The 24,351-nt window shown below is 38.8% G+C and overlaps 2 protein-coding genes across 7 annotated transcripts in view; both read left to right on the top strand.

Annotated features, from left to right (window-relative positions):
* LOC146392660 (ATP-binding cassette sub-family C member 5) overlaps nucleotides 1-4,430 on the top strand; it is a 31,124-nt gene extending 26,694 nt beyond the window's left edge. For both annotated transcript variants that reach the window (XM_084951659.1, XM_084951653.1), the window contains 6 exons: nucleotides 207-399; nucleotides 508-667; nucleotides 1,487-1,565; nucleotides 1,658-1,771; nucleotides 2,358-2,522; nucleotides 3,272-4,430. In XM_084951659.1, coding sequence (XP_084807785.1) covers nucleotides 207-399; nucleotides 508-667; nucleotides 1,487-1,565; nucleotides 1,658-1,771; nucleotides 2,358-2,522; nucleotides 3,272-3,364 — 804 coding nt within the window. In that variant the 3' untranslated portion in view covers nucleotides 3,365-4,430. The remainder of the gene's footprint in view (nucleotides 1-206; nucleotides 400-507; nucleotides 668-1,486; nucleotides 1,566-1,657; nucleotides 1,772-2,357; nucleotides 2,523-3,271) is intronic.
* Nucleotides 4,431-8,339: 3,909 nt separating this feature from the next.
* Nucleotides 8,340-24,351, top strand: part of med12 (mediator complex subunit 12) — a 31,272-nt gene continuing 15,260 nt past the window's right edge. For all 5 annotated transcript variants that reach the window (XM_084951643.1, XM_084951636.1, XM_084951622.1 and 2 more), the window contains exons 1-19: nucleotides 8,340-8,502; nucleotides 9,193-9,297; nucleotides 9,411-9,602; nucleotides 14,817-14,976; nucleotides 15,128-15,303; nucleotides 15,913-16,023; nucleotides 16,372-16,644; nucleotides 16,757-16,903; nucleotides 17,365-17,464; nucleotides 17,548-17,684; nucleotides 18,059-18,190; nucleotides 19,082-19,208; nucleotides 19,408-19,637; nucleotides 19,736-19,795; nucleotides 19,899-20,072; nucleotides 21,017-21,161; nucleotides 22,066-22,184; nucleotides 23,440-23,583; nucleotides 23,681-23,844. In XM_084951643.1, coding sequence (XP_084807769.1) covers nucleotides 8,401-8,502; nucleotides 9,193-9,297; nucleotides 9,411-9,602; nucleotides 14,817-14,976; nucleotides 15,128-15,303; nucleotides 15,913-16,023; nucleotides 16,372-16,644; nucleotides 16,757-16,903; nucleotides 17,365-17,464; nucleotides 17,548-17,684; nucleotides 18,059-18,190; nucleotides 19,082-19,208; nucleotides 19,408-19,637; nucleotides 19,736-19,795; nucleotides 19,899-20,072; nucleotides 21,017-21,161; nucleotides 22,066-22,184; nucleotides 23,440-23,583; nucleotides 23,681-23,844 — 2,798 coding nt within the window. In that variant the 5' untranslated portion in view covers nucleotides 8,340-8,400. The remainder of the gene's footprint in view (nucleotides 8,503-9,192; nucleotides 9,298-9,410; nucleotides 9,603-14,816; nucleotides 14,977-15,127; nucleotides 15,304-15,912; nucleotides 16,024-16,371; nucleotides 16,645-16,756; nucleotides 16,904-17,364; nucleotides 17,465-17,547; nucleotides 17,685-18,058; nucleotides 18,191-19,081; nucleotides 19,209-19,407; nucleotides 19,638-19,735; nucleotides 19,796-19,898; nucleotides 20,073-21,016; nucleotides 21,162-22,065; nucleotides 22,185-23,439; nucleotides 23,584-23,680; nucleotides 23,845-24,351) is intronic.

The raw sequence follows: 24,351 nt of genomic DNA, 5'->3' as shown, positions 1-24,351 counted from the left end.
TTGTGCAGTACTAACACACTCCAGGGCACATGATAGAGCTTATGTCACACAACTGCCATCAAACCACAATATCAGCTCAACTTTTTCTTCTGACGTGCCAAGAAAATCTCATAGAAAGAAAATCACTACAAATCAGTTAGGGGGCTTGCCCCTACACAGAGATTTACAGATTAATGCCAGATACCATCACCTTTTCCTTATCTAAGACTCTTGAGAGCGAAGCACCTAGACAAAGTCCTGAGGCAGCCCAACCTGCCCCCTCCTGGCCTCAGGAGGGAAAGATCACCTTTCAGGATGTTGAGATGCGTTATCGCGATGATCTGCCGCTGGTGCTTAAGAACCTGTCCTTCACTATCCTGCCTGAAGAAACCATCGGCATTGTGGGCCGCACTGGATCAGGTACGACTGACCTTTTCAGTTCCCCAGCCGGCAGACTTTTCAGCTTCCGTTTCCACTTAAATGTGTCTGCATTTGTTAACACAGCATGTTTTCTATATGCGTTTGCAGGAAAGTCCTCCCTAGGAGTAGCTTTGTTCAGACTTGTGGAGCTGACTGGGGGCTCTATTATCATTGACGGAATCAATGTTGCACAGATTGGTCTGGATGACCTGCGGAGCAAGCTAGCTATTATTCCTCAAGAGCCTGTGCTCTTCATCGGTACTATCAGGTAATCCATTGATAATTACTTTCATTATTAATCACTGCAACTGGTTTATTGAACTACCTTAAAAATCTTTTGGCTAAAAAAATCATATCAGAAAACACCAACGTTTTAGCAATTAATACATCTGCTTTAATAGAAAATTTGTTTTAGTTGTACAACCAGGTAGATAGCTACTCTCTTCCTCGAAAGTGCTTATAGTCAGCCCATCTGTTTAAAGCTATAGTATATGTGTTGAACATCAAAAGTGAGCAGGATATTTTTCCATCTAGTCACTCAGTGTCTGTGATTGTGTTTTCAATTTTGCCTGAAATTGGCTTTTGGGAGATATTGGAAGATGTCGCTGCTGTGTGTGCACAGCGGTGATCTGATGTGTGCCCATTACAAAAAGGAAAAATGATGCTTTGTGTTAAGAAATTAAACAACAGGGGTGCTATGTCTGACAGGCCAGAGTATTCAAAAGCAAAAAAGCACCTCTGTTTTGTGAATGAATTCCCTCAGCTGCAGGTCAGAATCGATCCTGGCCATGGATTGTTTTGAGCTCAGGATCAGAGTATGCTGCCCTTCTTGTCATAATGTAAAATAGATAGGGGCAGATGGATTTCAGGAGGTAGAACAATTGACCGATAATATTAAATCCCTGCTTCGATCACCCTAAAAACTGCCCCAGATGTACCAATTTGTGAGTGTGTGGTCCTCTGCATAAAAAAACACACTTCATGAGACTAGAAAAGTATAATAGTATAATATATAAGTGTTGTCCATTTATCACTGTCATAATGTATAATCAGTACGAACGTCAATACCATGGTTTTTTTCCAATAGGAGCAATTTAGACCCATGGGATCAATACTCTGATGCTGAGATCTGGGAAGCTCTTGAGAAGACACATATAAAAGAAATGGTGAGTTACAAATTGGTTGGAGTGTAAATTATATTTTACATGACTAGAGCAGCTTTCCCAATACATCTTTATGTCCCTTTGACCTTCCTCAGGTCAGCCAGCTGCCTCATTCACTCCACTCAGAGGTGACGGAGAACGGAGATAACTTCTCAGTGGGAGAGCGGCAGCTCCTCTGTGTGGCCAGAGCCCTGCTGAGAAACAGCAAGGTGCTGATTGTATAATGCTGCTGGTTTATATTTCCATGTGGAATAGTTGATAAACTCCTCAGTTCTAAAATGAATAATCAGTCTTGCCATACAACCACCTGCATGGGATACCACTGCCCCCTGCTGGTGGTATCCCATAGCTGGTACGGCTTATGAACTGATAGCACGAGGTCAGACATCATCAGGATATAGCGTATAATTTTATTTGTTTTCAGCTATTTTTGTGAAGTACTATTTCATAACTTTGTGTCAATAACCATGCATGTGCACCACAATTTCAGCCTTTTCTTTGTTTGGAAGGTTTCTTTTAGTTTTCTTATTTCATGTTATTTTTCTGCAACCTTGGTTGATTAAATCAGCTATCACACATCTGCCCCTCAAATACCTCTCACATCATATAAATTCTCCTTCATTGAAAACAAAAACTTTGCTTTGAGCAATATTTGCATAATTTTTTTTATATTATAAAAAATTACTCGATTCCATAATGTGGGTCGTTAGAGTCAATGAAACAGTGCAATCAAAGTAACCAAACTCCTATAATATGAATGCATGTGTCTTTTTTTCATATTGTCCTTTATTAAAGGTCCTTTTACTGGATGAGGCAACAGCAGCCATTGACACTGAGACAGATCGTCACATCCAGGAGACCATTCGCACTGCGTTTGGCAGCTGCACTACTCTCATCATCGCCCATCGTCTCAACACAGTGATGAGCTGCAGCAGAGTCATGGTCATGGACAGCGGCCAGGTGAATATAAATGCAGTATGTCTGACTGTGAAACTCGGTCCAGTGGTTGAAACCCAATCGTTGACGTGATATTCCCTAAATTACTGTGCGTTTGATATGACGGATGGGATGAGACAGTTCATATTTCACTTGAGCAGTTTTCAAGACTTTTGATGGTAGCTGATAACATGAAAAGCACACCAGTTTATGTGTTTCAGCCCTTATCCCTTAATAAGTTGAGTTTGCATTTTTGGCATCAGTAAGTAGAGTAAAATAAGATGGATGCATCAGAAGAGACAAGATTTATAGCTTGAATTTACATCCAGTTTTTTGGCTGTGCAGTGGAATGAAAAAATCACAGATATTCATAAGCGTGTTGTTTTATTACTATTAGATGTACCTAAATGGTTCATTACTTCATGCATTTTGCATTAAAAAGACAATTACATTTCCATTTTGTAATCTTTGGCTTTGTCTGTATTATAAAAGATCCCAACATATCTTGTTGTTCGAGGCTCGTTGATAATGTCAACATGGCTCAAACAGTCAGTGTTGGCTACTGTGTGCCGGGAGTGATCGCTACTCCTTATAGGAACTTATGATTCAGCAAAGTGCAGCAAAGGCTGTCTGAGGACAATATTTCCCACATATTGAAATGCTTTTCATACACTGCCGCTGGGAAATATCTTCGGTTGGAGTAAGTTTGGAGATAATGTGCCCAGACTTTATATGCAAGTGCTGATTTTGTTTTATCCTTTTCATTTTCGTAGATTTTGGAGTTTGACAGTCCCGTTGCCTTGCTGGCAGATGAAAACTCAAGATTTAGAGCCATGATAGAAGCATCAGAAAACCAAAACAGATAAAATACGCTGGAGCTGAACTTTGGACGTGAGCTGTGATCCTACAAAATATCAAGCTGAATAAATGATTTGCACACACACACAAATCCTGCCAAGTGTGAAAATGATGAGTAAAGAAATCCACTGATGGGTAGTCCATGCAACCGTGTCCGTTTATTTCCTCACCAAAGACACAGAGACAGCACTAAGTGAGATCTATCAGCCACCTGCTCTTTGCCACCGTGTCACAGGAGTTGTTTCCTGGGGGCCAAACAATTAGCTGCAAGTGAAACAGAGCTGCGTCTCTGACAATAGCACTTTATGTGTCATGTGGACACTTGGAAGGACGTAGGATGGTTCTTTTTTTCAGTTAATCAGTCAGACACTAAATTAGTTTTATTTCCATGACTGAGACCTGACAGTCCAGGAAATTAATGTTAGGCAGAAAATGGTGTGGATCAGATTTAATTTCTTATTTGCATTGCTACTGATGTTTATTTGTTTATGTCAGGAATTTATTTGTTTGAATTAATTATTAAATACAGTATATTGAAAAAAAAAATCACCTTCTATCCATTCCTCAAAATGACTTTCCAAAAGAGGCTAAAATGTTTGTGTTTTTTTGTTGTTGCTATAATGAGATAATTTCAGTAAATTATTGCAGATGTGATATGTGCCTAGACCTGTAAACAATTCCAGGTTATATAATGGAGTTAGCCATTTAAGCATGCTTTTTTTAGACTGCATGCTAGCACTGTGTTTTCAAATTAGCTCATCTTTTCAAATGCTGGAGTTGAATGTTTTATCAGCAAGATCATTTAGGTGTTGAAGTATGGTGTGTGGTTTGCAACAAAACTGAAAACAATCAGGGTGTGTCTGTACATGTTCTGTTTTCACACATGAGAGGACTGCAAACTTCTGCCTTCGAGTATGTGCTGAACAATCATGAAAAGTGCAATATTCCTTATTTTCAAGATTGCCTTTGTACACTTGAGATTGTGAAGCTGTAATATAAAGTTGTTAAATGAGGGATTTTTGATATATAGAGTTTTTTGGGTTTTTTTTTTTGAATAAACCTATTTTTAATTTATTGGTGATGTGTCTAGTCTATTCTTATAAGATGTCCATCAAGGATGTTATGTGGTTGTTTGATTTGTCTCTTTGGATTCCTCAAAAAGTTATGAATGCATACGCAGGAAAGTGTTACCAGAGGAATTTTTGGAAAGAATCTTTTGCATTCCTTGAGAAAACAAACTAGGGCAATTCATGTTTTATCTTCACATTGAAATAATTTCGATACATGCTTTTGATTTACTAGACTCGATTCATACATGCTGTGGAGGTCTTTATCAGCCTGAAAGCCTTGAGCCTTCTTCATGGTACTCTTGTTTTAATGGCAAAGGAAATTGCAGTATTTTAAAAGTAAGAGCAGTCAGTATAGTATAGAGGGAAAAAGAAAGTTTTGTAAAGTGTTTTGTTGCACCTTAGCAGCAAAACATCTGATTATTTTTCCCTGTGTGACTTGCCTAGAGTTAGCTACAAGTTTCAAAATGAGAATCAGTTAAAAGAAGTGAGCTTACAGGCCTTTGTCACCCTCACTTTATTCCCGCTTGAGGCTATTAGCCTGAGGAAATAGTAGCCAATGCTACCAGTAAACATGATTTGCATTGTGGGTACTGCAGACACAGTGTGTGTTTTTTTGTTTTTGTTTTTTTTTTTGGACAGGGGAAAAGAATGCATGGAATACAAAACACATCTGGTTCTACTGAATTTCAAAGCATTTCCAATGTGAGTGTAACAGTGCCGCAGACGAGTCACGCTGTATCAGTCAACTCCTATTTTTCAGTCTATTTTATAAAAGTCACAGAGACATTTATACTATGAATATTCCATTAGCTCATTAGGGAATTGTGAAGCCTTTTGTTTCAGAATAACCCCGCATGAACATGACATCTAAGGCCTCCTCCAGTACTGTATGCAGGCGTTCAACAAACACAAAGGTTAAATTGGGGTTTTATGAGAACATTTCAAAAGTGTAAAGCCCTAATCTGCAGATTTCAGCAACAATCTGCCCGCATGCACTTCAGCAAAACTAAGAAATCCACTTTTTTTACCCTTGAGATCAACTTCAAGTGAAGAAACATGAAAGTAACAAATAGAACATATGACTTTCCCATCTGGTCACCTCTTCCTGCAGTATGAAAATCCACCAAACTGGCATAAACAGCTGTTGATAAATAACATAAATTCCTTACAAGGTAGGGAAATATCTGAAGATTGTGAAGTCACACAGGAGTAAAGGGAATACCTATTAATTTATGAAACTTGAACTATTCCACATAATGCAAAAATTACACTGCATTTCATTTGGAGTAACCTTTGTGTGTGTTTTCTCGGACCCCCAAATGATTGCATATCAGACTCAGAATGTTAATATTTTTTGCCCAGGATTTACCTCCTCATCACACACCTTACAATAACCTTAACTGCTGCCTTCATCCTATAATGTCTGTGAAGGTTCTCAGTCATCCAGGTCATCGTAGTCAAAGGAGCTTGCAAAGAAAAAGCGTCTGGACTTCTAAGCGTCTGGACCAAACAGCCACTTCACAAGCGCATGGCACAACACAGAAGAGCCACCTCCACAGGACAAGACTCAGCAGTCCATCTGCATCTTAAGGACAAAGGTCACTCTTTCGAGGATGCCAATGTTCACATTTTGGACAGAGAGGACAGATGGTTTGAAAGAGGAGTGAAAGAAGCCATCTATGTCCACTGTGAGCGACCATCTTTGAACAGAGGCGGGGGTTTACGACACCAACTCTCTGCCATCTATAATCCAGTTTTGAGATCCCTTCCCAGACGCCTTAACGCCCACTCACATCCTGGGCCATCTGACCTCAGGAATTCGCATGATAAGGTGGGGCCAGGTTTCACAATGAACACACCCGAAACTCTGGCTGATTGGGACCCACACCCAGTTTCACACCTTGGCTCAGGCAATTAGAGGATCATCAGGGGGTCCTTTTGTCCCTCTGTGGGGGGATACTCCCACTAGGTTTATATCTGGGACTCTCCACCATTTGACCTTAGAACTGAAGAAGCTTCTCGGATGAGAGGTGAAACGTCTTCAAGTATCTTAAAGAAGTCCAGACGCTTTTTCTTTGCAAGCTCCTTTGACTTCATCCTATAATGTATACTTGAAGAGTGTCCACAGTGTTTTTGTGTTGTAACTTTTTATTTTATTTTTTTGGAGGAAAATATTTGAAATGTTTGACTAACTGTGAAGTTTTTTCTTCTTAAAAGCTCAGACTCTGACTTCCTCAGTCCGAACTGGAGGGACAGATTTATATATTACACTGAGATAACTGCTAATGTGCTGAAACTGGAGTTAAATATGGAAAAATTTCTGGAAAATTATTTCTGAAGACATCTTAAAGAAATTACAAGAAAGCTTGCCTGAGTTCGGATGTGTTTAAGAATAAAAGTGCTCATACCAAATATTGACTTTCCAGTTAGTTAGAGATGTGCAAACTTATTTTGCCGTATTATACCATGTATAAAAACCAGGTATATTTATTTTGTATATCAGTGTGCGTGCGTGTGTTGACTAGGCTTTAAAGGTTAAATGGGAGACCACAAATTATGCAGGATGTAGATTTTTTTAGTCAGACATTAAAGCTAAATACCCCCTAATTAAATCTAATATTATATAATAGCCTAATAACCAGCAACCTGTAACACCCAAAGAGCCATTTGGACGCAATTTCCACGCAAAAGAAAACACTGGGAGCCGCAAATACTTTTTGACATCTAAAATGAAGATAAAACTGTATATATTGTTTTTTTACCTTTATGCTTTGTGTGAACAACTAAGGTGTGTTGCTTAAATCCATGAAGTGCTACAGAGAAAATTACATTTTATTTATGTAATTAACACATTTTGAACTCTTAAAGAAATATAACAATAGGAAAGACACGCAGCTGAACTAAAATGATCCATGTAGCAAACAAAAACTGTTGTGAGCCACCACCCCTATATCGCCTTTGGACTTTTGGAGCCTTGACCTGACTTTTAAAAAAATAATTGGAAAATGAAAAATAGATATTTGCAAAATTCTGCCTAAATATGTATGTTACCTGGTTAATGTGTGCAGCGCCGCTGCAGGGGAGGCGGACGCACCTGAGCGGCACCCGCAATCACGCCTCGCCGCCTTAACGTCTGTGCTATCTATGCTGTTGTGTTGGTATGTGTTGGGCTGTGAGCTGAAAAGCTACAGCCAGCTGTATGCGTACAGCAACCGTGTATGAAAAGTGGTCAATAAAGAGATGCTGAAAAGCATGTTCATGGAAACATCGTCGGGTCTGCCGTGGTATGTTTACAATAGGACTTCTGCTCCTGAACCTCCGCGCACAGCGTCTGCAAATCAGGGCTGTATGAAGTCACTTTCATCTTTATGCAGGACTGTAAGCTGTCATCTGTGAGGCGTGAGCGGTGTTTGTTTTTAAGTTTTAGTTTTGTTCACGGTGGAGAATAGCTGCTGACATAATGTGGATCCGAAGATCCATAATCGGCTTACCTGGGGTTGAAAGTCTCGATAAAGGCACGGCGTTTCGGCGGGTATATCGGCTTTTGCAAGTGTGACGCTTATTTTGAGCGATCAAAAAATAATAGAATATAATTTTAGATTTATATTTCAATATCACAATAATCTTCCAATTTAGAACTACAAGTTTAAAAAGAACTAACATAAGTAAAATACACTAAAGCTAATTACTTAAAAAAAACTAATTTATTTTCCCAAACCACGCGGAGCCGCACTAAAAGGACTAAAGAGCCGCAGGTTGCCGACCCCTGTACTAGAGTAACTTCTTCTTCTTCTGTATAGGGTTTACTGGCGGTTTACTAGAGTAACTAAAAAGCACAAAGCTTTTTATGCAATATATTTTCCCTGACTTTTATTTTGAAGTTCACGACTGGAACCCTGCCGGAAGTGAGTTTGGTTGTTGTAACTCGCCCCAGGCTGCTGGAAGGAGGAAAGCCTTAGCTGTGATGCCGCTGGATGATGGCTGCTTTCGGGATCTTAAGTTACGAACACCGTCCATTAAAGCGGCCCCGACTCGGCCCTCCGGACGTTTATCCACAAGATCCAAAGCAAAAAGAGGTCAGATTTGATGACGTGCTCCCTGAACGGCCGGGAGTAACGTTTTCTCGAGGAAAATTGTAGGCAGAGGAGCTGTGCGAGCTAACACTAGCTAGCAGTCCTGTGAACGGTCTGGGCCTAGCAATAACAATGAACAGAACCTAGTTGTCAGTTTGTTAGCTAGCTTGCCCTTCTTAGTTGACAATCAGCTACTTGGTAAGATCGCTGAGTTTGCTAAGCTAACTCTTCGGGTGGCTGATGCGTTGCAGTTTGATATAAACTGCAGCCATTGTCTTACTGTGTGGTTTTAAACAATATGCGCTCGGTTTTGGATTGTGCGTGACTGTTTCTGTTTAATAGCCATATGGTTTGTTTTTACGAATAACCAGACCTTCAAAGCTAATCTTTATTACCAGCAAGCTGTAAATTATTTGCTGAGCTTTTAGACTGGAGTTTGGCCTAGCTGAGGTATCCCCTTTCGTTCATATCCAGCAATAACCTGATGTAATCTGTTGATGCAAATGGAAAAGTGACTCTTTATGTTTCCCCGATAATAATTAAAAAATGTTTTTATTGTTATTTATGTTTACCTCATGTCTGCAAAACCAATCAACCACACATCCCCTGACTTTCTCACTGGTCTAGGATCTCAAATTATACCACTAACGTCGCATGAAAAATATGAATTCTCTTCGCTGAAATGTGTTTCAGGATGAGTTGACTGCATTGAATGTGAAGCAAGGATTCAATAACCAACCAGCTGTATCTGGTGATGAACATGGCAGTGCCAAAAATGTCAACTTCAACCCTTCCAAGGTAATGGCTCATTTTAACACAGCTCCTGCCCTAGCATACCATTCACAACTGGATAGATTTTTCCCCCCCTGCTGGATTTTGGCCATCTTACATGTTCCCCTCTCTCTTTATAGATCAGCTCAAACTTCAGCAGCATTATTGCAGAGAAGCTGCGCTACAGCACGTTTCCAGACACAGGGAAGCGTAAACCACAGGTCAACCAGAAGGATAATTTCTGGCTTGTCACAGCGAGGTCACAGAGCTCCATCAATAACTGGTTCACGGATTTAGCTGGGACTAAACCTCTGACACAGCTGGCTAAAAAGGTAAGACTTAAAACCCTTGTTTATTATTTATTATTGGGCATTCGTGTAATTGGTTTCCTAGTTGAGCACAAGTCATTAAGCCAACTCGTTAATGAGTTAATTGTTTTTAAATTCATGATATGAAGTAAGTACACATTAAAGCATAGTTTAAATTCCTGGGCTGTGGAGAAGCAAAATCACAACAACAACTACACTTTAAGTCTTCCCAAAGCATGCAGGAGGAAAGCCTCAAGTTCAGAGAACCTGAAAAGTTATTAATGATTTTTAATGTGCTTCGGTAGCCAGAAAAGCTACTGGGGGATGGTAGGCAGTGGTCTGACCACAGTGCCATATTCTTCTCCAGAAAGCTGACTAAAAGCGACTGAGACGTCAGTAAAAGCATGAATATAAAAAACATTGATTCCAAATAGTCAAGAACAACATTTAATGGCAGCTCCAAATAATTTCGATTGGAATAGCATACTATAATATGATGACACTAATAAATGTTGTGATCTATTATACTCTTCTATTAAAGGGGTCTTGTCACAGTTTCAGAACGAGAGCCATTGAAAGAAACGAGTTTATTCCTTGCCTTGGATTAATACTGAGTGTAAACAGCTTATGAGACTCGGAGACCAGTTACTTAAAAAATTGTTACAATCTGGATTAAATACTGATTGATTAAATTTTATATCTGCAAGGAATAAAGTCGCACAAACTTTGAGAATGGCAAAAGCAAATTTTTTCATGACTGTAATTAATAGTGCTAAAGGAAATTGTAAGCTAATTTGGGAAAATATTAACAAACTCCTTGGTAACAGTAAGCATAATGCTGATAAAGACCTTGAACTTAAATTTGCCAATGAACTGGTATCAGAGCCTCTCACCCTAGCTACTAAATTAAATGATTTTTTTCCAAAGTACTATTAATGAAATTGCACAAGTGTTTACTAATTCTTGTGACCCTCAACAAAATATTGGGAATACCGACAACAAAAAAGATGTTTCTTCTGAAGATTCAAAGTTCAACATTCAAAAAAATTACAGAAAATGAAGTAGAAAATATAATCTCTAAATTAAAAAGTTCTAAAGCAAGGGATGAGTGTGGGTTTGATACCAATTTCTTGAAGTATTATAAATCTTGTCTTTTGGTGCCTTTGACCCATCTTATTAATTTATCAGTGACGCAGGCAGTCGTTCCTATGAGTTGGAAGGTGGCAAAAGTTACACCACTTTATAAATTGGGTGATAACTAGACCCTGCTAATTATCGACCTATTAGCATACTCCCTATCTTTTCAAAGATAGCAGAAAAGTGGGTTGCTAAATCATCGAACATCTTAATGAATCCAATCCGGGTTTGCACCCTATGCAATTTGGATTTCGCACTCTTCACTCAACTGAAACACCCGTTTGAGTTTTTTGTTGAGAGAGTAAAGTCTTACTTAGACAAGAGCAGTTATGTTGCGGCTGTTTTTCTTGATTTCCGTGCTTTTGACACTGAATCATCTTAAGCTCTTGTCTGGACTGTCAACATTTAACTTTAGTAATCACACTGTTAAATGGATACAGTCTTATCTATCAGATAGAAAACAGTGCGTGCAAATAAAGAATAGCAAGTCACCCTATCTTTACTGTACGCAAGGTGTCCCTCAGGGTTCAATTCTAGGTCCCCTGTTATTTTCACTTTATGTAAATGACTTGCCCAGTGTGTGCAAAAATGTGGATACGATTATGTATGCTGATGATACGGTAATTTTTACACAAGCCAAAACTGCTGATGATGCAGCCCATCAGCTTTCATTGGCATTACATGATTTACAAAAATGGCTGAATGACTCATGCCTGTGCCTTAATGTTAAAAAGACCGTGTCAGTGTATTTTAGTAAACCTAAAACAACTGTGGCTGCAGTAAAGGTTCGTTTGGGTGCACAAGAACTAATTAATGTTGAGAAATTTAAGTATTTGGGAGTGCTACTAGACTCAAAATTATCCTTTAAAAAAAATGTTAAAAAAGTAGTGAAAACTGTAAATGTTAATATACAGAACTTTAGACATATCTGCACATCATTTACAGACACAGCAGCGATTACATTCCTGCACTCTATGATACCGGCTCATATTGAATACTGTGTTACAAGATGGTCCTATACGAGCTCTGCTGCTATTGGGCCAATCGAAGTATGCTACAAAAGAGCATTGAAAATATTACATAAGAAACCTTTTTTATATTACCATTGTCAAATTTGAGATAAATACAAGTTTCTAAATTTTACTCATTTCAAATGATTTAAATCTGCCTGTCTAATATACACAGTTATACATGGTCTGGCGCCTCCACCAATGAGTGATTTTATTAAACAAAAGTCTAGCAGTGTTGCTGGCTCTCGACTGACTCGAGCCACTGAGAGATGTGATTGTGAATTGGCATTTAGACGGACCACCTTTTCACAGAATGCTCTGTGAATCAGGGAGTGAGCTTCTGGAATAATCTTCCACTGTCAGTGAGGGAAAGTACAAGTCTCCCCATCTTTAAGAGTCACTTAAAAGGGTGGCTCAGGGACACACAAACATGTGATCATGTTTAATTAATCATGCTTTATATTGGACATGAAAAAGAGTTAGTGTATTACAACTATTAGTGTAATGGATCAGTGCAATATCAGGACAGTCAGGGCATGTGTAATACTGGGGTTTTTGCAATATAATTGATGTGTTTCCATTATTGTTATCTATATTGTCCTCTGTGTCCACTCTTCTTGTCATTATTTGTTCTAATATAATGTGATCACTGTTTTTGTCCTTGTCACATGATCTGTAAATAGTGTCTCTGTATGTTTTTACTAACTTGTGTATAACACCAACCTGCCAGAGGGTCTGCAGATGCAAATTAGCCCAAGGCTATAATCTGGCATATTTATATTTGTTAACATGTTCATTAATATGTATTGCCCCTCTTTCTAAATAAAATAAATAAATAGATAAATAAATGTTAATAAATACATGTTTAATAGCTATATAACCATAAGGAGCAGCAGTTTGAAGTTTAGTGGCTCTTTTGCCTGTGATGTTGTGTGCTCTACTAGATAAGCTATTAACAGAGCTGAGTGTTGTAGAATATCATTTATAAGTTGTCATTTTTTGTGTTATATATGTAAATATATATGTATTAAATAGTAGAGAGCAGGAATAAATGGCAAACAGGAGAAATATATACAAAAATAAGAGAAAGGCCCACATGTAGAACATGGCCTGGTACTTATATACTGCCTTTCAACTGCAAATCTCATTTACCCAATCACACAGACATATACTGCTTATGATTTCTAACATTTACACACACACTTGCACCCTGATGGATGCATCAGGGACAAGTGGTTCAGTATCTTGTTAAAGGATACTTCTGCATGAAGACTAGAGGAGTCGGAGATCAATCCACCAGACTTACAACTGGGCACTCCACCTGAGCCACAGCAACAACTATATTTTTTGCTAGCTATATGAATTTGTAGTTTTTTTAAAACCTAGTGATTTTAGCTAATAACAGTTTTTTGTTGTTGTTTTTTTTAATTGAGCTGACTGAAGTTGATAGGCTTGGTTTAAAAGCTTTTTCTAGTGAGACAGAACTTAGTATTTATTATTTATTATTGAGCAACAAGATGAGGAGTCATCAACTCCTCATACTCTTGGGTTGCTTCTCAACCCAAGAGAAGCAAACTGAGTGTGTGTATAAAGCCCAGGTGAGGTCATCAAAGAGGACTCTTGATAGTGTTATAGAAAGCATCTGGGGGTAAACCACACCAGAGCGTGGCAGATGAGGAGGTCGTGATCAAAAGAAATCATGGAGTTAAAAAAGATCAAAATATAAAAATCTGGGGAAAAAAATATTGTTGGCAAAATCCTTACATGTACATGACCATGAGAAGAAAGTGGTTCTGTAAAAGCTGAAGGAGAAAAGGCAGTAGTTTGAATGAGTGTAGAGAAAATAATTCCTATATTAAACAGAACTCTCCTGTTTGGTTGAGATGTTACGAAACAGGAACAATTCAAAAGTGCTTTTTAAATAGCCTAGTTAAGAAAACGTAATGCTTTTGTGTAAATCAAGCCTTTTGTTAGTCTTGTTTGGGTGTATTGACCCAAAACACAATGCATGTCTTTATTTGAAAGTGTCAGCAGCTTATTTTTCTTTTTTTTTAAAGAACTACGAAATCTGTTATTCATAGATTGTCTGAATTGTTTTGTTCAATATTGTGAAATTATTCTCCAAGTAAGTGCTCTTACAAATTGAAGCATATAGATTTTGAAGTTTTAAAGCATAAAAATAAATGAAAGGTGAGCTTTGTGTGTGTTTTCAAGCAAGCTGCTTATCATTTTACTTGCACATTGCAGTTTTTGAAAATTATTTTATTGCTTAACATACTTCACTGTGCCGTGATAAACTGGCTGGATTTATTAAGGACTTTGGCATCTCATTTTTCCCGAAGGATAACAATTCCAGGTTTCTCCTTGGCTACGTTATAGGTGTTTTCTTTCTCACCATTTATTTTCGAAGCAGATCAAGCAATGAATGAACTGATTTCTGAAGACTGGGGCCATATAGTTTAGAAATAACATGCATTCCTGATATGTATGCTACATTTTGATGAAGAAACGTGACAGAATGAGGTGAAGTTACTGAGGTCTCAGTCCTGGGAACAATTAAAAAATGATAACCTAATAAAATAAAAGTAATATAAATATATGTAATTAAACATTAATGTTAATAATAATATAGATAGACATAATAAATAAAGGAATTATTAAATAATAATGGCTTACTAAGAAGTTTATAAAAAGTGCAGAATGCAATTTGTGTGTATTTAGAGGTGTGGCAATTTGACACAGTTCTGCAGTCTCTCTTAATTTTATCCATGTTAAACATTTTATTAATGGTCGTCATCACTGTGGATATTTTTAGTCTTTTTTATTATGTTATTTCCTCCTTTTTAACTTATGATTAAGGTTCATTTAGCTCCTTATCACAGTGGTTTTGAGCAGTTTGCCAGCACACAATTAAGATAACACAACAAATAAATATCAGCCACTGCAATCAGAAAATGCTATAATTTTTTTTATATAAGGAGATGAAGATATCAGTCAGATATAGCAATATTGTTCAGTCAGTGTACTCCTGCTTCCCTGTCAGCAGTTCAATACAGCACTCCATTAAATTTGTTGCTAAATCTTTTTACAGGTACCGATCTTTAGCAAGAAGGAAGAGGTTTTTGGATACTTGGCCAAGTACTCAGTCCCTGTAATGCGTTCAGCATGGATGATTAAGATGACCTGCGCATATCATGCAGCTATCACAGAAACTAAAGTCAAGAAGAGGCATGTGATTGACCCGTGCATAGGTGAGCATGTTACTTGGGTCTTTTCAGTCTCGAGGGATCATTTGGCTAAACGATATAATTTTACCTTTCTTTCGATATTGTGACATCGTGTATTAGATATTTTGGTGGCTGTGAAAGTAATTTCTTTGTGTGTGTATGTGTGTTTGTATAGAATGGACCCAAATCATTACCAAGTATCTCTGGGAGCAGCTTCAGAAGGTGGCTGAGTTTTACAGACAGTTTCCCAGCCAAGGCTGCAGCTCACCCCTGCCAGCTAATCCCCCTGATGTGGAGACGGCCATGAAGCAGTGGGAATACAACGAGAAGCTGGCCATGTTCATGTTTCAGGTCAGCTCACACTCTCAAGTCTGCTGCTGAAAAAGTCTTGGGGTTAAAATGCTGCAGTTGAGCTTTGGTAGTTACACGAGTTACCTGCTGTGCACAAACTTAATGACGCTCCATGGCAACATTTAGGTTTTGATGAATTGCACTGGTTTATTATACTATTTTATCTTTGAGTCACAAGTGTGCAATTTGTAACAAATATTTATCATATTTAATTCACTAAATTGTGCCATCTGTAATTGATATTTTCATTTAAATGGACGTGTTACAGACACTGATTGATTCTTTGAACTTCAGGGTTGTTGCTATATCAATAGTTTCCCTTCTAAAAATTATCATTTGTTTTAGATCTGGAAAGTTTTGAGGTTAGATGTTGCCAAAGGATGTTGCTCTTGCATGTATGTGCAGCATATTCAGTCATATTAATCTCAGTAGTCTTCTGAGTGGATGATATGAAGTCTGAGGCAGCTACTGTGTTCTGTGTATATATGATAATGTTGAGATGTTGAAAATGTTCTAATTTAATACATTTTTCAGCCACACAAAGGAGACAGTGCGTAGGAGTGTTAAGATCTGCATAGTATTAAGCTGGACTTGTGTTTCTGTGCTCAGGATGGTATGTTAGACAGACACGAGTTCCTGACATGGGTGCTGGAGTGTTTTGAGAAAGTCCGGCCTGGTGAAGATGAGCTTCTCAGACTACTTTTGCCCCTTTTACTACAGGTATACAAATCTGCTCATTCACTGTCACCTCATTATGAACCTCAGTCTTTAGTTTCAATCTAACCTCATCACTTGTGTATTAATGGATCACATTTGCAAAACCTGCACTCCTCCTTAACATTCATACAGCTGTGCAGATACACCCACCCACCTGCTCTGTGGTATGACATGCTTCTACAGCTGGCACCACTTTATCCTGTTTTGTTTCTTCGTGTGATGGCAATGACCTTTGGTGACAGCACCCACCGGGGCCCACAGCCCTCATTTTGTTTCCATTTCTGTAGCTGACTGATGTGAATGAACACCAAGTGTCTGGTTAATGCTGTGAATCTCTCCTCTGTGCCACAGTACTCGGGGGAATTCGTGCAGTCTGCTTACTTGTCACGAAGACTGGCTTACTTCTGCACGCGCCGCCTCAACTTGTTGCTAAGTGACGGGAGCCTGGGCCCTGGCACAGGAGGGCATCCCGCTCACGGCATCTTGACACAGCAAAGCAATGCTCTGCCCTCCACACCAACCTCCCAGCCAGCGGGAGGGAACCAGCCCCAGACACCTTTTACAGACTTCTATATCTGTCCACAGCACAGGCCTCTGGTGTTTGGTCTCAGCTGCATGTTACAGGTATTCTATGTCCAATTTCATTCTCATGTACTTAATGCATGGTTTCTAAGCCCGGTATTTATTCCTTCATTCCTTCTCCCTGCCCCTCTCTCTCCTGTCATTGTCACATTAGAGCATTGTGTTGTGCTGTCCCAGTGCTCTTGTGTGGCATTACTCTTTAACAGACAGCAGAAACAAGACTGGTTCCCCTCTCGACCTCCTGCCCATCGCTCCTTCCAGCTTGCCAATGCCAGGAGGCAACACTGCCTTTACACAGCAGGTACCTCCATCCATACTCACATTTTCCTTTTTTGTATGTGAAATTATTCATATGGTGCTCAAAAAAACCTCATGGTCTTTCATTTGTTTGCAATTAAAGTCATTGTATTGGCTTTTCTAGTGCACAAAAGCAATGAATTCCAGTGTATTACAGTAAATCAATAAAGAACAAGAAATGCACAGAGCAAAACAGATTTGTGCACAAACAGGCTCCTAGTGCAGAAACACAAGGACAGTCTCTGAAGTACCAACAAAGCCAGTTTGAGCAAGTGGAAGTTTGCATTTAAATATATGTCAGGTGTTTGGAGATGTCTTTACTTATAAACACAACTGTGGTTTACATAAACCTTCTTCACTACTTTTAATTGGTTATTTAGTTACCTCATAATCTTAAGATTTGGTTGGCAGTCCACAGGTTTTGGGTTTCTGTTTCTTGCCCTCTAACAGAGTGGTCTTTCACAGGTTCGTGCAAAGTTGCGGGAAATTGAGGAACAAATTAAGGAGCGAGGTCAGGCAGTGGAGTTCAGGTGGTCGTTTGATAAGTGCCAGGAGACGACAGCGGGTATGAAAACTGTTTCTTTCACTCTTTACATACTTGATTGCAGCTTTTAAGAACAAATTAAAATAATGTTGATCTTTTGGCAGGATTCACCATCGGAAGGGTTCTCCACACTCTGGAGGTTTTAGACAACCACAGCTTTGAGAAGTCTGACTTCAACAACTCCTTGGATTCACTGTACAACAGGATATTTGGTTCAGGCCAGAGCAAAGATGGCCACGAGGTAATGAGTTTTGTGTATATTTTAGTGAGTTAATAGTTAAATTCAGTTATAGTTAGTTACTTTTTGTTTGGTATTCAGTTTAGTTTAGTTCTAGTTTTCAAAGTAGTTTTGGTCGTTTCCAGTTTTGATTGAATGGTTCACTAAAGGCTAGGTTTTTATTTAAGTTAGCAAAAGTGATTTTTCCCACAGTTGTTAGTTTAGTTTGAGTTAGCTTTAGTAGTTGCATGCTACAGGAGAGTACTGACCACATTGTTGTTAATTGTAATAAAAAGCAGACTGCTGATGCCATGTGATTACCGATCATCAGATAATAGTGTGACACCGAGTGATGTTATTTTTGGAGATGTTGTCTCATAAAGCGTGTTTCTATCCAGATGTCACCTGATGATGATGCGGTGGTGACCTTGCTTTGTGAATGGGCTGTGTGCTGTAAGCGTTCAGGCAGACACAGGGCCATGGTTGTGGCCAAGCTGCTGGAAAAGAGGCAGGCTGAAATAGAAGCAGAGGTAAGAAACACACCGCCCTCCAATCTGAGTTCTGTTTCGCCTCTTCTGCACCTTTAGTGCAACTTCTGTCACAGAAACCTTATAATTTATTACATTTCTTACACAGGATATATTCAAATTTAATGACATCCGTGGCTGTCGGCCGCAGATCTAACAGTAATAATAATAATTTTTGCGACGTTATTACTGTTACAGTTCCTTACCGAATGTTGCCATGCATGTCATCCATCATCATAACATCATCATCATCTTTTAATATTCTCTTTTTGTGATGGATTTCACCATTCACTGTTTTTATGAATGGGTCTCTGTGCTGTGAAAATGCTTTCCAGACTGTCACTTATAATTGCAGATACAAACTCCCTAAAACTTCCTCATGCAGGAGAGCAGGAGAAGAAAGAAGTGGGGACACAAATGAAATTGTTCAAATAAAATAAAAGGCAGAAATGCCATTTTACAGGGGGCTTACTATTAACATGACCCATTTGACAAAATTTGGTGGTGAATTTACTGCATGCTTCATGACTTGCAGACATATTTGTGACATTTTGTGATTAAGATCACAGGTAAACTCTGCATTCCCTACAACATAGTATGTATCTCCAGATAATGTGTGAATAGGGTTTTATTCTTTAGTTTGTATTTTGACTCAAAGTCACGGTAACCATCTGTTGTCTGAACATATCAGTCTCTGATATTGTTTATTTGTAGTTGTCGCATCCCTAATCTTTATGTTTTGAGTATAAGATTTAGTTAGAAGCTTTAAATGTGTATACACAGTTGACTTTCAGCGTGTGTGTAGATTTACTGTAAATCCAAAGAAACATGCTAAGTAAGAACATTTTTCTGAATTTAGCACTCAAAGACTGTCTGTTGCACATTTGTTTGCAGAGGTGCGGCGAGTCGGAGGTGGTGGATGAGAAGGGCTCTGTGTCATCCGGTTCCCTCTCAGCTGCCACACTGCCAGTCTTTCAGGATGTGCTGCTGCAGTTCCTCGATACTCAGGCTCCCACCCTGAGTGAGTCTTTCTTTTTGTTTGTTTCTTGCAGCGATGATTCTCTGATGTGTCACACATGATCTCAGTCTAAATATTGAACGAACTTTACGTCCTTTTGTCTTTGCCTTTTTACTTCATTACTCATTGCATATTTATTCGAAATGATTTGGCAGGGGAAATCTGCTAATAAATTATTCAAATCCTCTTTTTCCCTTCACAGCGGAGCCTGGGAATGAAAGCGAACGCGTGGAGTTCTCCAACCTAGTCCTTCTCTTCTGTGAGCTCATCCGTCACGACGTCTTTTCCCACAATATCTACATGTGCACGCTCATTTCCCGTGGCGACTTGGCTTCTGACTCCCACCTGCCCCGCCCACGTTCACCCAGCGATGAGCCCTCTGATGAATCAGAGCGCAAAGAGCAGGATGCAGGCAGCAGTGTCAAGATGGAGGCATGTTGGAGGAATCTGTTGTCGATGTTGTGTAGTGTTACAGACAGAGTAGTTGTGTGGTGTAGAAAGCTAACATGAAGTTCTTGTTTGTTCAACAGGATACTGGCCTATCAGAGTCAATGGAAATCGATCATAACTCCAGTGCTAATTTTGATGAGGTATATTTTTGCCATAATTTATACATAAACACTAGGAGCCATTTCTGTCTGAACATTTTGGTGTTCCTCGCTTGAAGTAATTTCAGACTTCTTTGTCCTGCAGATGTTCTCACCTCCAATGCACTGTGAAACCAAGGGAAGCCCCTCTCCAGAGAAGCCGGTTACAGATCAGGACAGCAAGCCCAACTGTAAGGACAAGGGTATGGACCCCGCCTTTCCTCAACTGTATGAGCAACCCCGCCACATCCAGTATGCCACTCACTTCCCTATTCCTCAGGTAAGAATCCTTACAGTGTGACTTTGAAAACATAAATACCCGATACTCTCTCCTACGCAGATATCTTCCTAATACACTGAAAACACAGTATGACTCGGTGATATTATGTAGTAAATGATAAAGATGGAGAATAATCTTCTTCCTCTGTACTTTGACAACATCTGAACTGGATGTTTGTCAGTACATCTGTTAGTTTTTATTTAGTTTCCTGAAACCCGTTTTCATTTTCAGTCTCAGTTTATCTATAGCCTAAATTACTGAAAAGCAGATTTACATTATGAAATCAACCCAGATAAACTCAGGTGGCTAGAAGAAAATATGTTTTGCTGGTTTCCTAATTTCCTAATGAGGTCTGGAATTGTTTTTCAGCTATTTTAGATTTGATTTCCTTTTCCCGTGAAGAGCTAGCTTTTACTCTCTGTATCAATAAAGTCTTATATATTAACTTTATTTGTTTTGCAAGGTCTTTGTGAATGGGTGTAAATGCTATAAATAATGACTTTGCTTAATACATGAAGTTGCACATACACTGAGGCCATTGAACTTTTGAATCTATTAAATCTTAGTCCCTAAATGTTGTTTAAATTATATAAATGATGCTTTATAATGTCATTGGTGGACAAAAAGCATTGATGTGAATAATTTCTAATATTAATATAGCTAAATTAATATGATATTTTTAATGTTATTTGTGAAATGGCTCTGTTTAGTGCTCGATGAGATTTTTTCATACACAGAATTATAACTGCTTTAATTCTGGACTCATTTACAGCATGATTTTAACACAGTTCAGTGTAAGATTCTTTTTTTTGGGGTAGTTTTTATTGTCCTTATCAGCTGGTTTGAAAAGTAACATTTGCTAAATTATTGCTGGTCTTTTTCTTTTGGTTCCTGTCGTTCTTGATTTTATTGAAGTTCATCAGGATCTCTTTCTTTCTTTTTAGGAGGAAAGTGCCAGTCATGAATGCAACCAGCGTTTAGTGGTCCTCTACGGTGTGGGCAAACTGAGAGATGAGGCGAGACACACCATTAAGAAAATTACCAAAGACATCCTGAAGGTGCTAAACCGTAAAAGCACAGCAGAAACAGGTAACAGTGTTCCTCCTTTGACTGATGCTAAACATTTTCTGTTTGCTTCTCCGGGCATGAATTTTGTCTGGCAGTTTTATGTTTTTTTAAGATTATATTACAGTTTTATTTTACCTACTTTTCACCTTTAAGGATGAAAATGGGAGTCAGGGGATTGTTTGAATGTTTTATACATGTTCCCCCAATTTGTTGACTGAATGTTTCCCCCGCATCTTTCTGCAGAATAATACGTGTTTATCATATGAAAGATAATGTTTTGGCTGAAAGCAACATGGAAAGCAGAAGCTTTATCATGTTTGGTTGTTTGTAAAACATTTTTCACATGTAGGGTAATTGCTTGCTTTCCCACTGTGGCCATTCCAGCCGTTATCCGACTAATAATTCTCCTCTTTGTGTACTTTACATTTGTAACGCCTTTCTTCTGCCCTTCTTAAAAGAAAAAGCCCTCTTTTTTTCCCTTCTGTTCTCTATGAACCCTCAGGGGTTTACATCACTCAATCTTCTTTCTACCCAATTTCTATGCTAATAGCTTTCATCTGTTCACAGACACTTTATCTCAAATACACGTGACCTTATTAGTCTGATTTAAGGTTTTGGGAGTAATAATTGCACATACCGGAATGTTTTATGGCAGATTTCTGAGGTTGTGATGACCTTCCCTTCGCAGCTATGTATCTCTTAAATAAAAAGTACCTCGTTCCTTTTCTTTAAAGTGCCTCCATAGCAATGTATTTTGCAGTGAAGCTTCGAAGTAGGCTGGAATAAGATAAGACTCCACTAGCTTAACTAGATTTCATGGCTGGCCTGTTTGGTGGACTGGAAAGAATACTGCTGACCAGCAAGAGCTGCTGCTTCCTTTTTTTAAATTTCTTTTTCTTCTGTTTTTTACCCTCTGCATACACAGGAGGAGAGGAAGGACAAAAAAGGAAGAGGAGTAAGCCAGAGGCCTTTCCCACTGCAGAGGATATCTTCTCCAAATTCCAGCACCTCTCCCACTTTGACCAGCACCAGGTCACCTCCCAGGTTAGACAAGGAATCATTTTATCTTCTCATTGGTGTCGTGTTTTAGATTCTGTTATTGTTTAAACAGTAGCCAAATGGACCCGAAGGAATGACCTTTCAAATGTATCCGTATAAATATTTCTTCTGTAAGATGTCACAAAACAATTTAATGCCTCAGAACCAAAACAGCTCTGAGAAGGCTGGAACCTGAAAACCTGAGTTTATAAAATATAGCCATTGGCCATGCCATCAGCTGGTTTTTATACTTTACACCTTGAGGCCTTAACATTAGCATTTTGGCCATTTTAGTTTTGACTTGTTGGAGAAAGAAGTGTGAATATTTAGTCGGGCAACAGCTTGGTTAGCATTTAGCATGGTTCCATCTCACAGACACAGAAACCTGAGACAAATCTCTTCAGGGTTGAGTCGGTAAGGGCATCTGGTCTAAAAACACAAACTGGAGCTACCTGCTGGGGTGACCCCCTGTGTATAAGGGAGCAGCTGAAATAGCATTGGCTTTATTTTCAGCTCCTGAGATTGCCACTTGGTAAAAACGCATCATAATGTAATATATTTAAATTATAAATGGCAGAGAATGCAGTCAGTCCTGAATAGTAAAGTGTTTTTAGTATTAGCCCACATATTATAAACTGTGTAAAACATTTTGAAAATTTCATTTGGAACTTTATTAGTCTTGGACTTGTCTTCAAGGGCCTAATTCAGATTACAGAAGCCTCAGGAGGCCAGACGTTGTCTCATAGTGTTTGGGGATTTACAGTTTAATACATAAGGATAACTTTCCACCACTTTACGGCTGAGTCGGTGTCTGTATTTATATTAAAGGAATCGTTTGACATTTTCTGAAATATGCTTATTCGCTTTCTTGAAGATTCAAGTGGGTAAGAAGATTGAGTCCATCCATATATCTCTTGAACATTAAGCTTTTTTTTTTTCTTTTTTTAACTTTTATAAAGAGCCAGACTGGCTACTTCCCCATCTTCTGGTCTTTACTATAAGCCAAGCTAATCACCCTTCGGCTGTAGCTTCAGATGTGACAGTTCAGTCGTCTTTTTTATTCATCAGACTCTTTGTGAGAAACTTTGAGCGTTTATTAGTTTCCCTCTTTTGCTGGTAATTAAACCAAGTTTGCCTATTTACCATGATTTGAGTATTAATCCACATGCACTTAAAATTCCAAATTGGTTTATTGACTCTAAAGAAGATATTTGTTCTCATATTTCTTGCATTAATTTCACGTCTGGTATTTTGTGTGCAGGTGTCCAGAAATGTGCTGGAACAGATCACCAGCTTTGCCTTAGGGATGTCCTACCACCTGCCTCTCGTCCAGCACATTCAGTTCATCTTTGACCTCATGGAGTACTCCCTTAACATTAGTGGCCTCATAGACTTCGCTATTCAGGTACTGGCACTTCAGTCACATTTTATGCAGACAAATCAAGTTAACTTCACCGTTTACTCAGCGTCATGTGTAAACATCTGTTGACTGTGTTGCGCAGCTTCTGAATGAGTTAAGTCTGGTGGAAGCCGAGCTGCTGCTGAAGTCATCCAGCCTGGTGGGCAGCTACACCACAAGCCTGTGTCTGTGTATTGTAGCAGTGCTGAGGAGGTACCACTCCTGCCTCATCCTCAATCCTGAGCAGACAGCCCAAGTTTTTGATGGGTATGTTACAAGTTTTAATGTTTGGAAAAGCTCATTTTATACCAGTTTAAATTGCAGTCGGTGGACCAAGACTGTGTTGTCATCTTTCTGCTAGATAAACTGAAATAGAGATTTCATCACACCCATAAAGGGATGTTTGCAGGGTTAAGGCTTCAGTTAAACTTGTAATTAAAGTAGTAAAGAGAGGATGTGTTTAGTCATTGCAGAGTTAAAGAATTGTTGTTGGTTTGCACTCATTCAGAAAGGCATTCACTTGACTTTAATTGGGTTTTTTATACCGCGGGGATGCTGACGGTGCATTTGATTCCTGAATGCTGTGTACCGTAAAACACTTAACAAACGCCTCTTAATTGCACCCCTAAAGCGCAGTTATTACCAGAGTATATCTCTTTCTATTCTTTTGTGGAAACACATGTTCAGATTTTATGTGGCAGGCAATTTCTTGATTTTTAATGATGCAGGCCAACAGGACCCTCATAACCTTGCGTATATGGTGCATTGTTATTA

The sequence above is a fragment of the Perissodus microlepis genome, chromosome 2 (genome assembly GCF_051167445.1).
Source record: "Perissodus microlepis isolate ML-2025 ecotype Zambia chromosome 2, ASM5116744v1, whole genome shotgun sequence".
Lineage (NCBI taxonomy): Eukaryota > Metazoa > Chordata > Actinopteri > Cichliformes > Cichlidae > Perissodus > Perissodus microlepis.
This window is presented reverse-complemented; position numbering and strand designations above follow the sequence as displayed.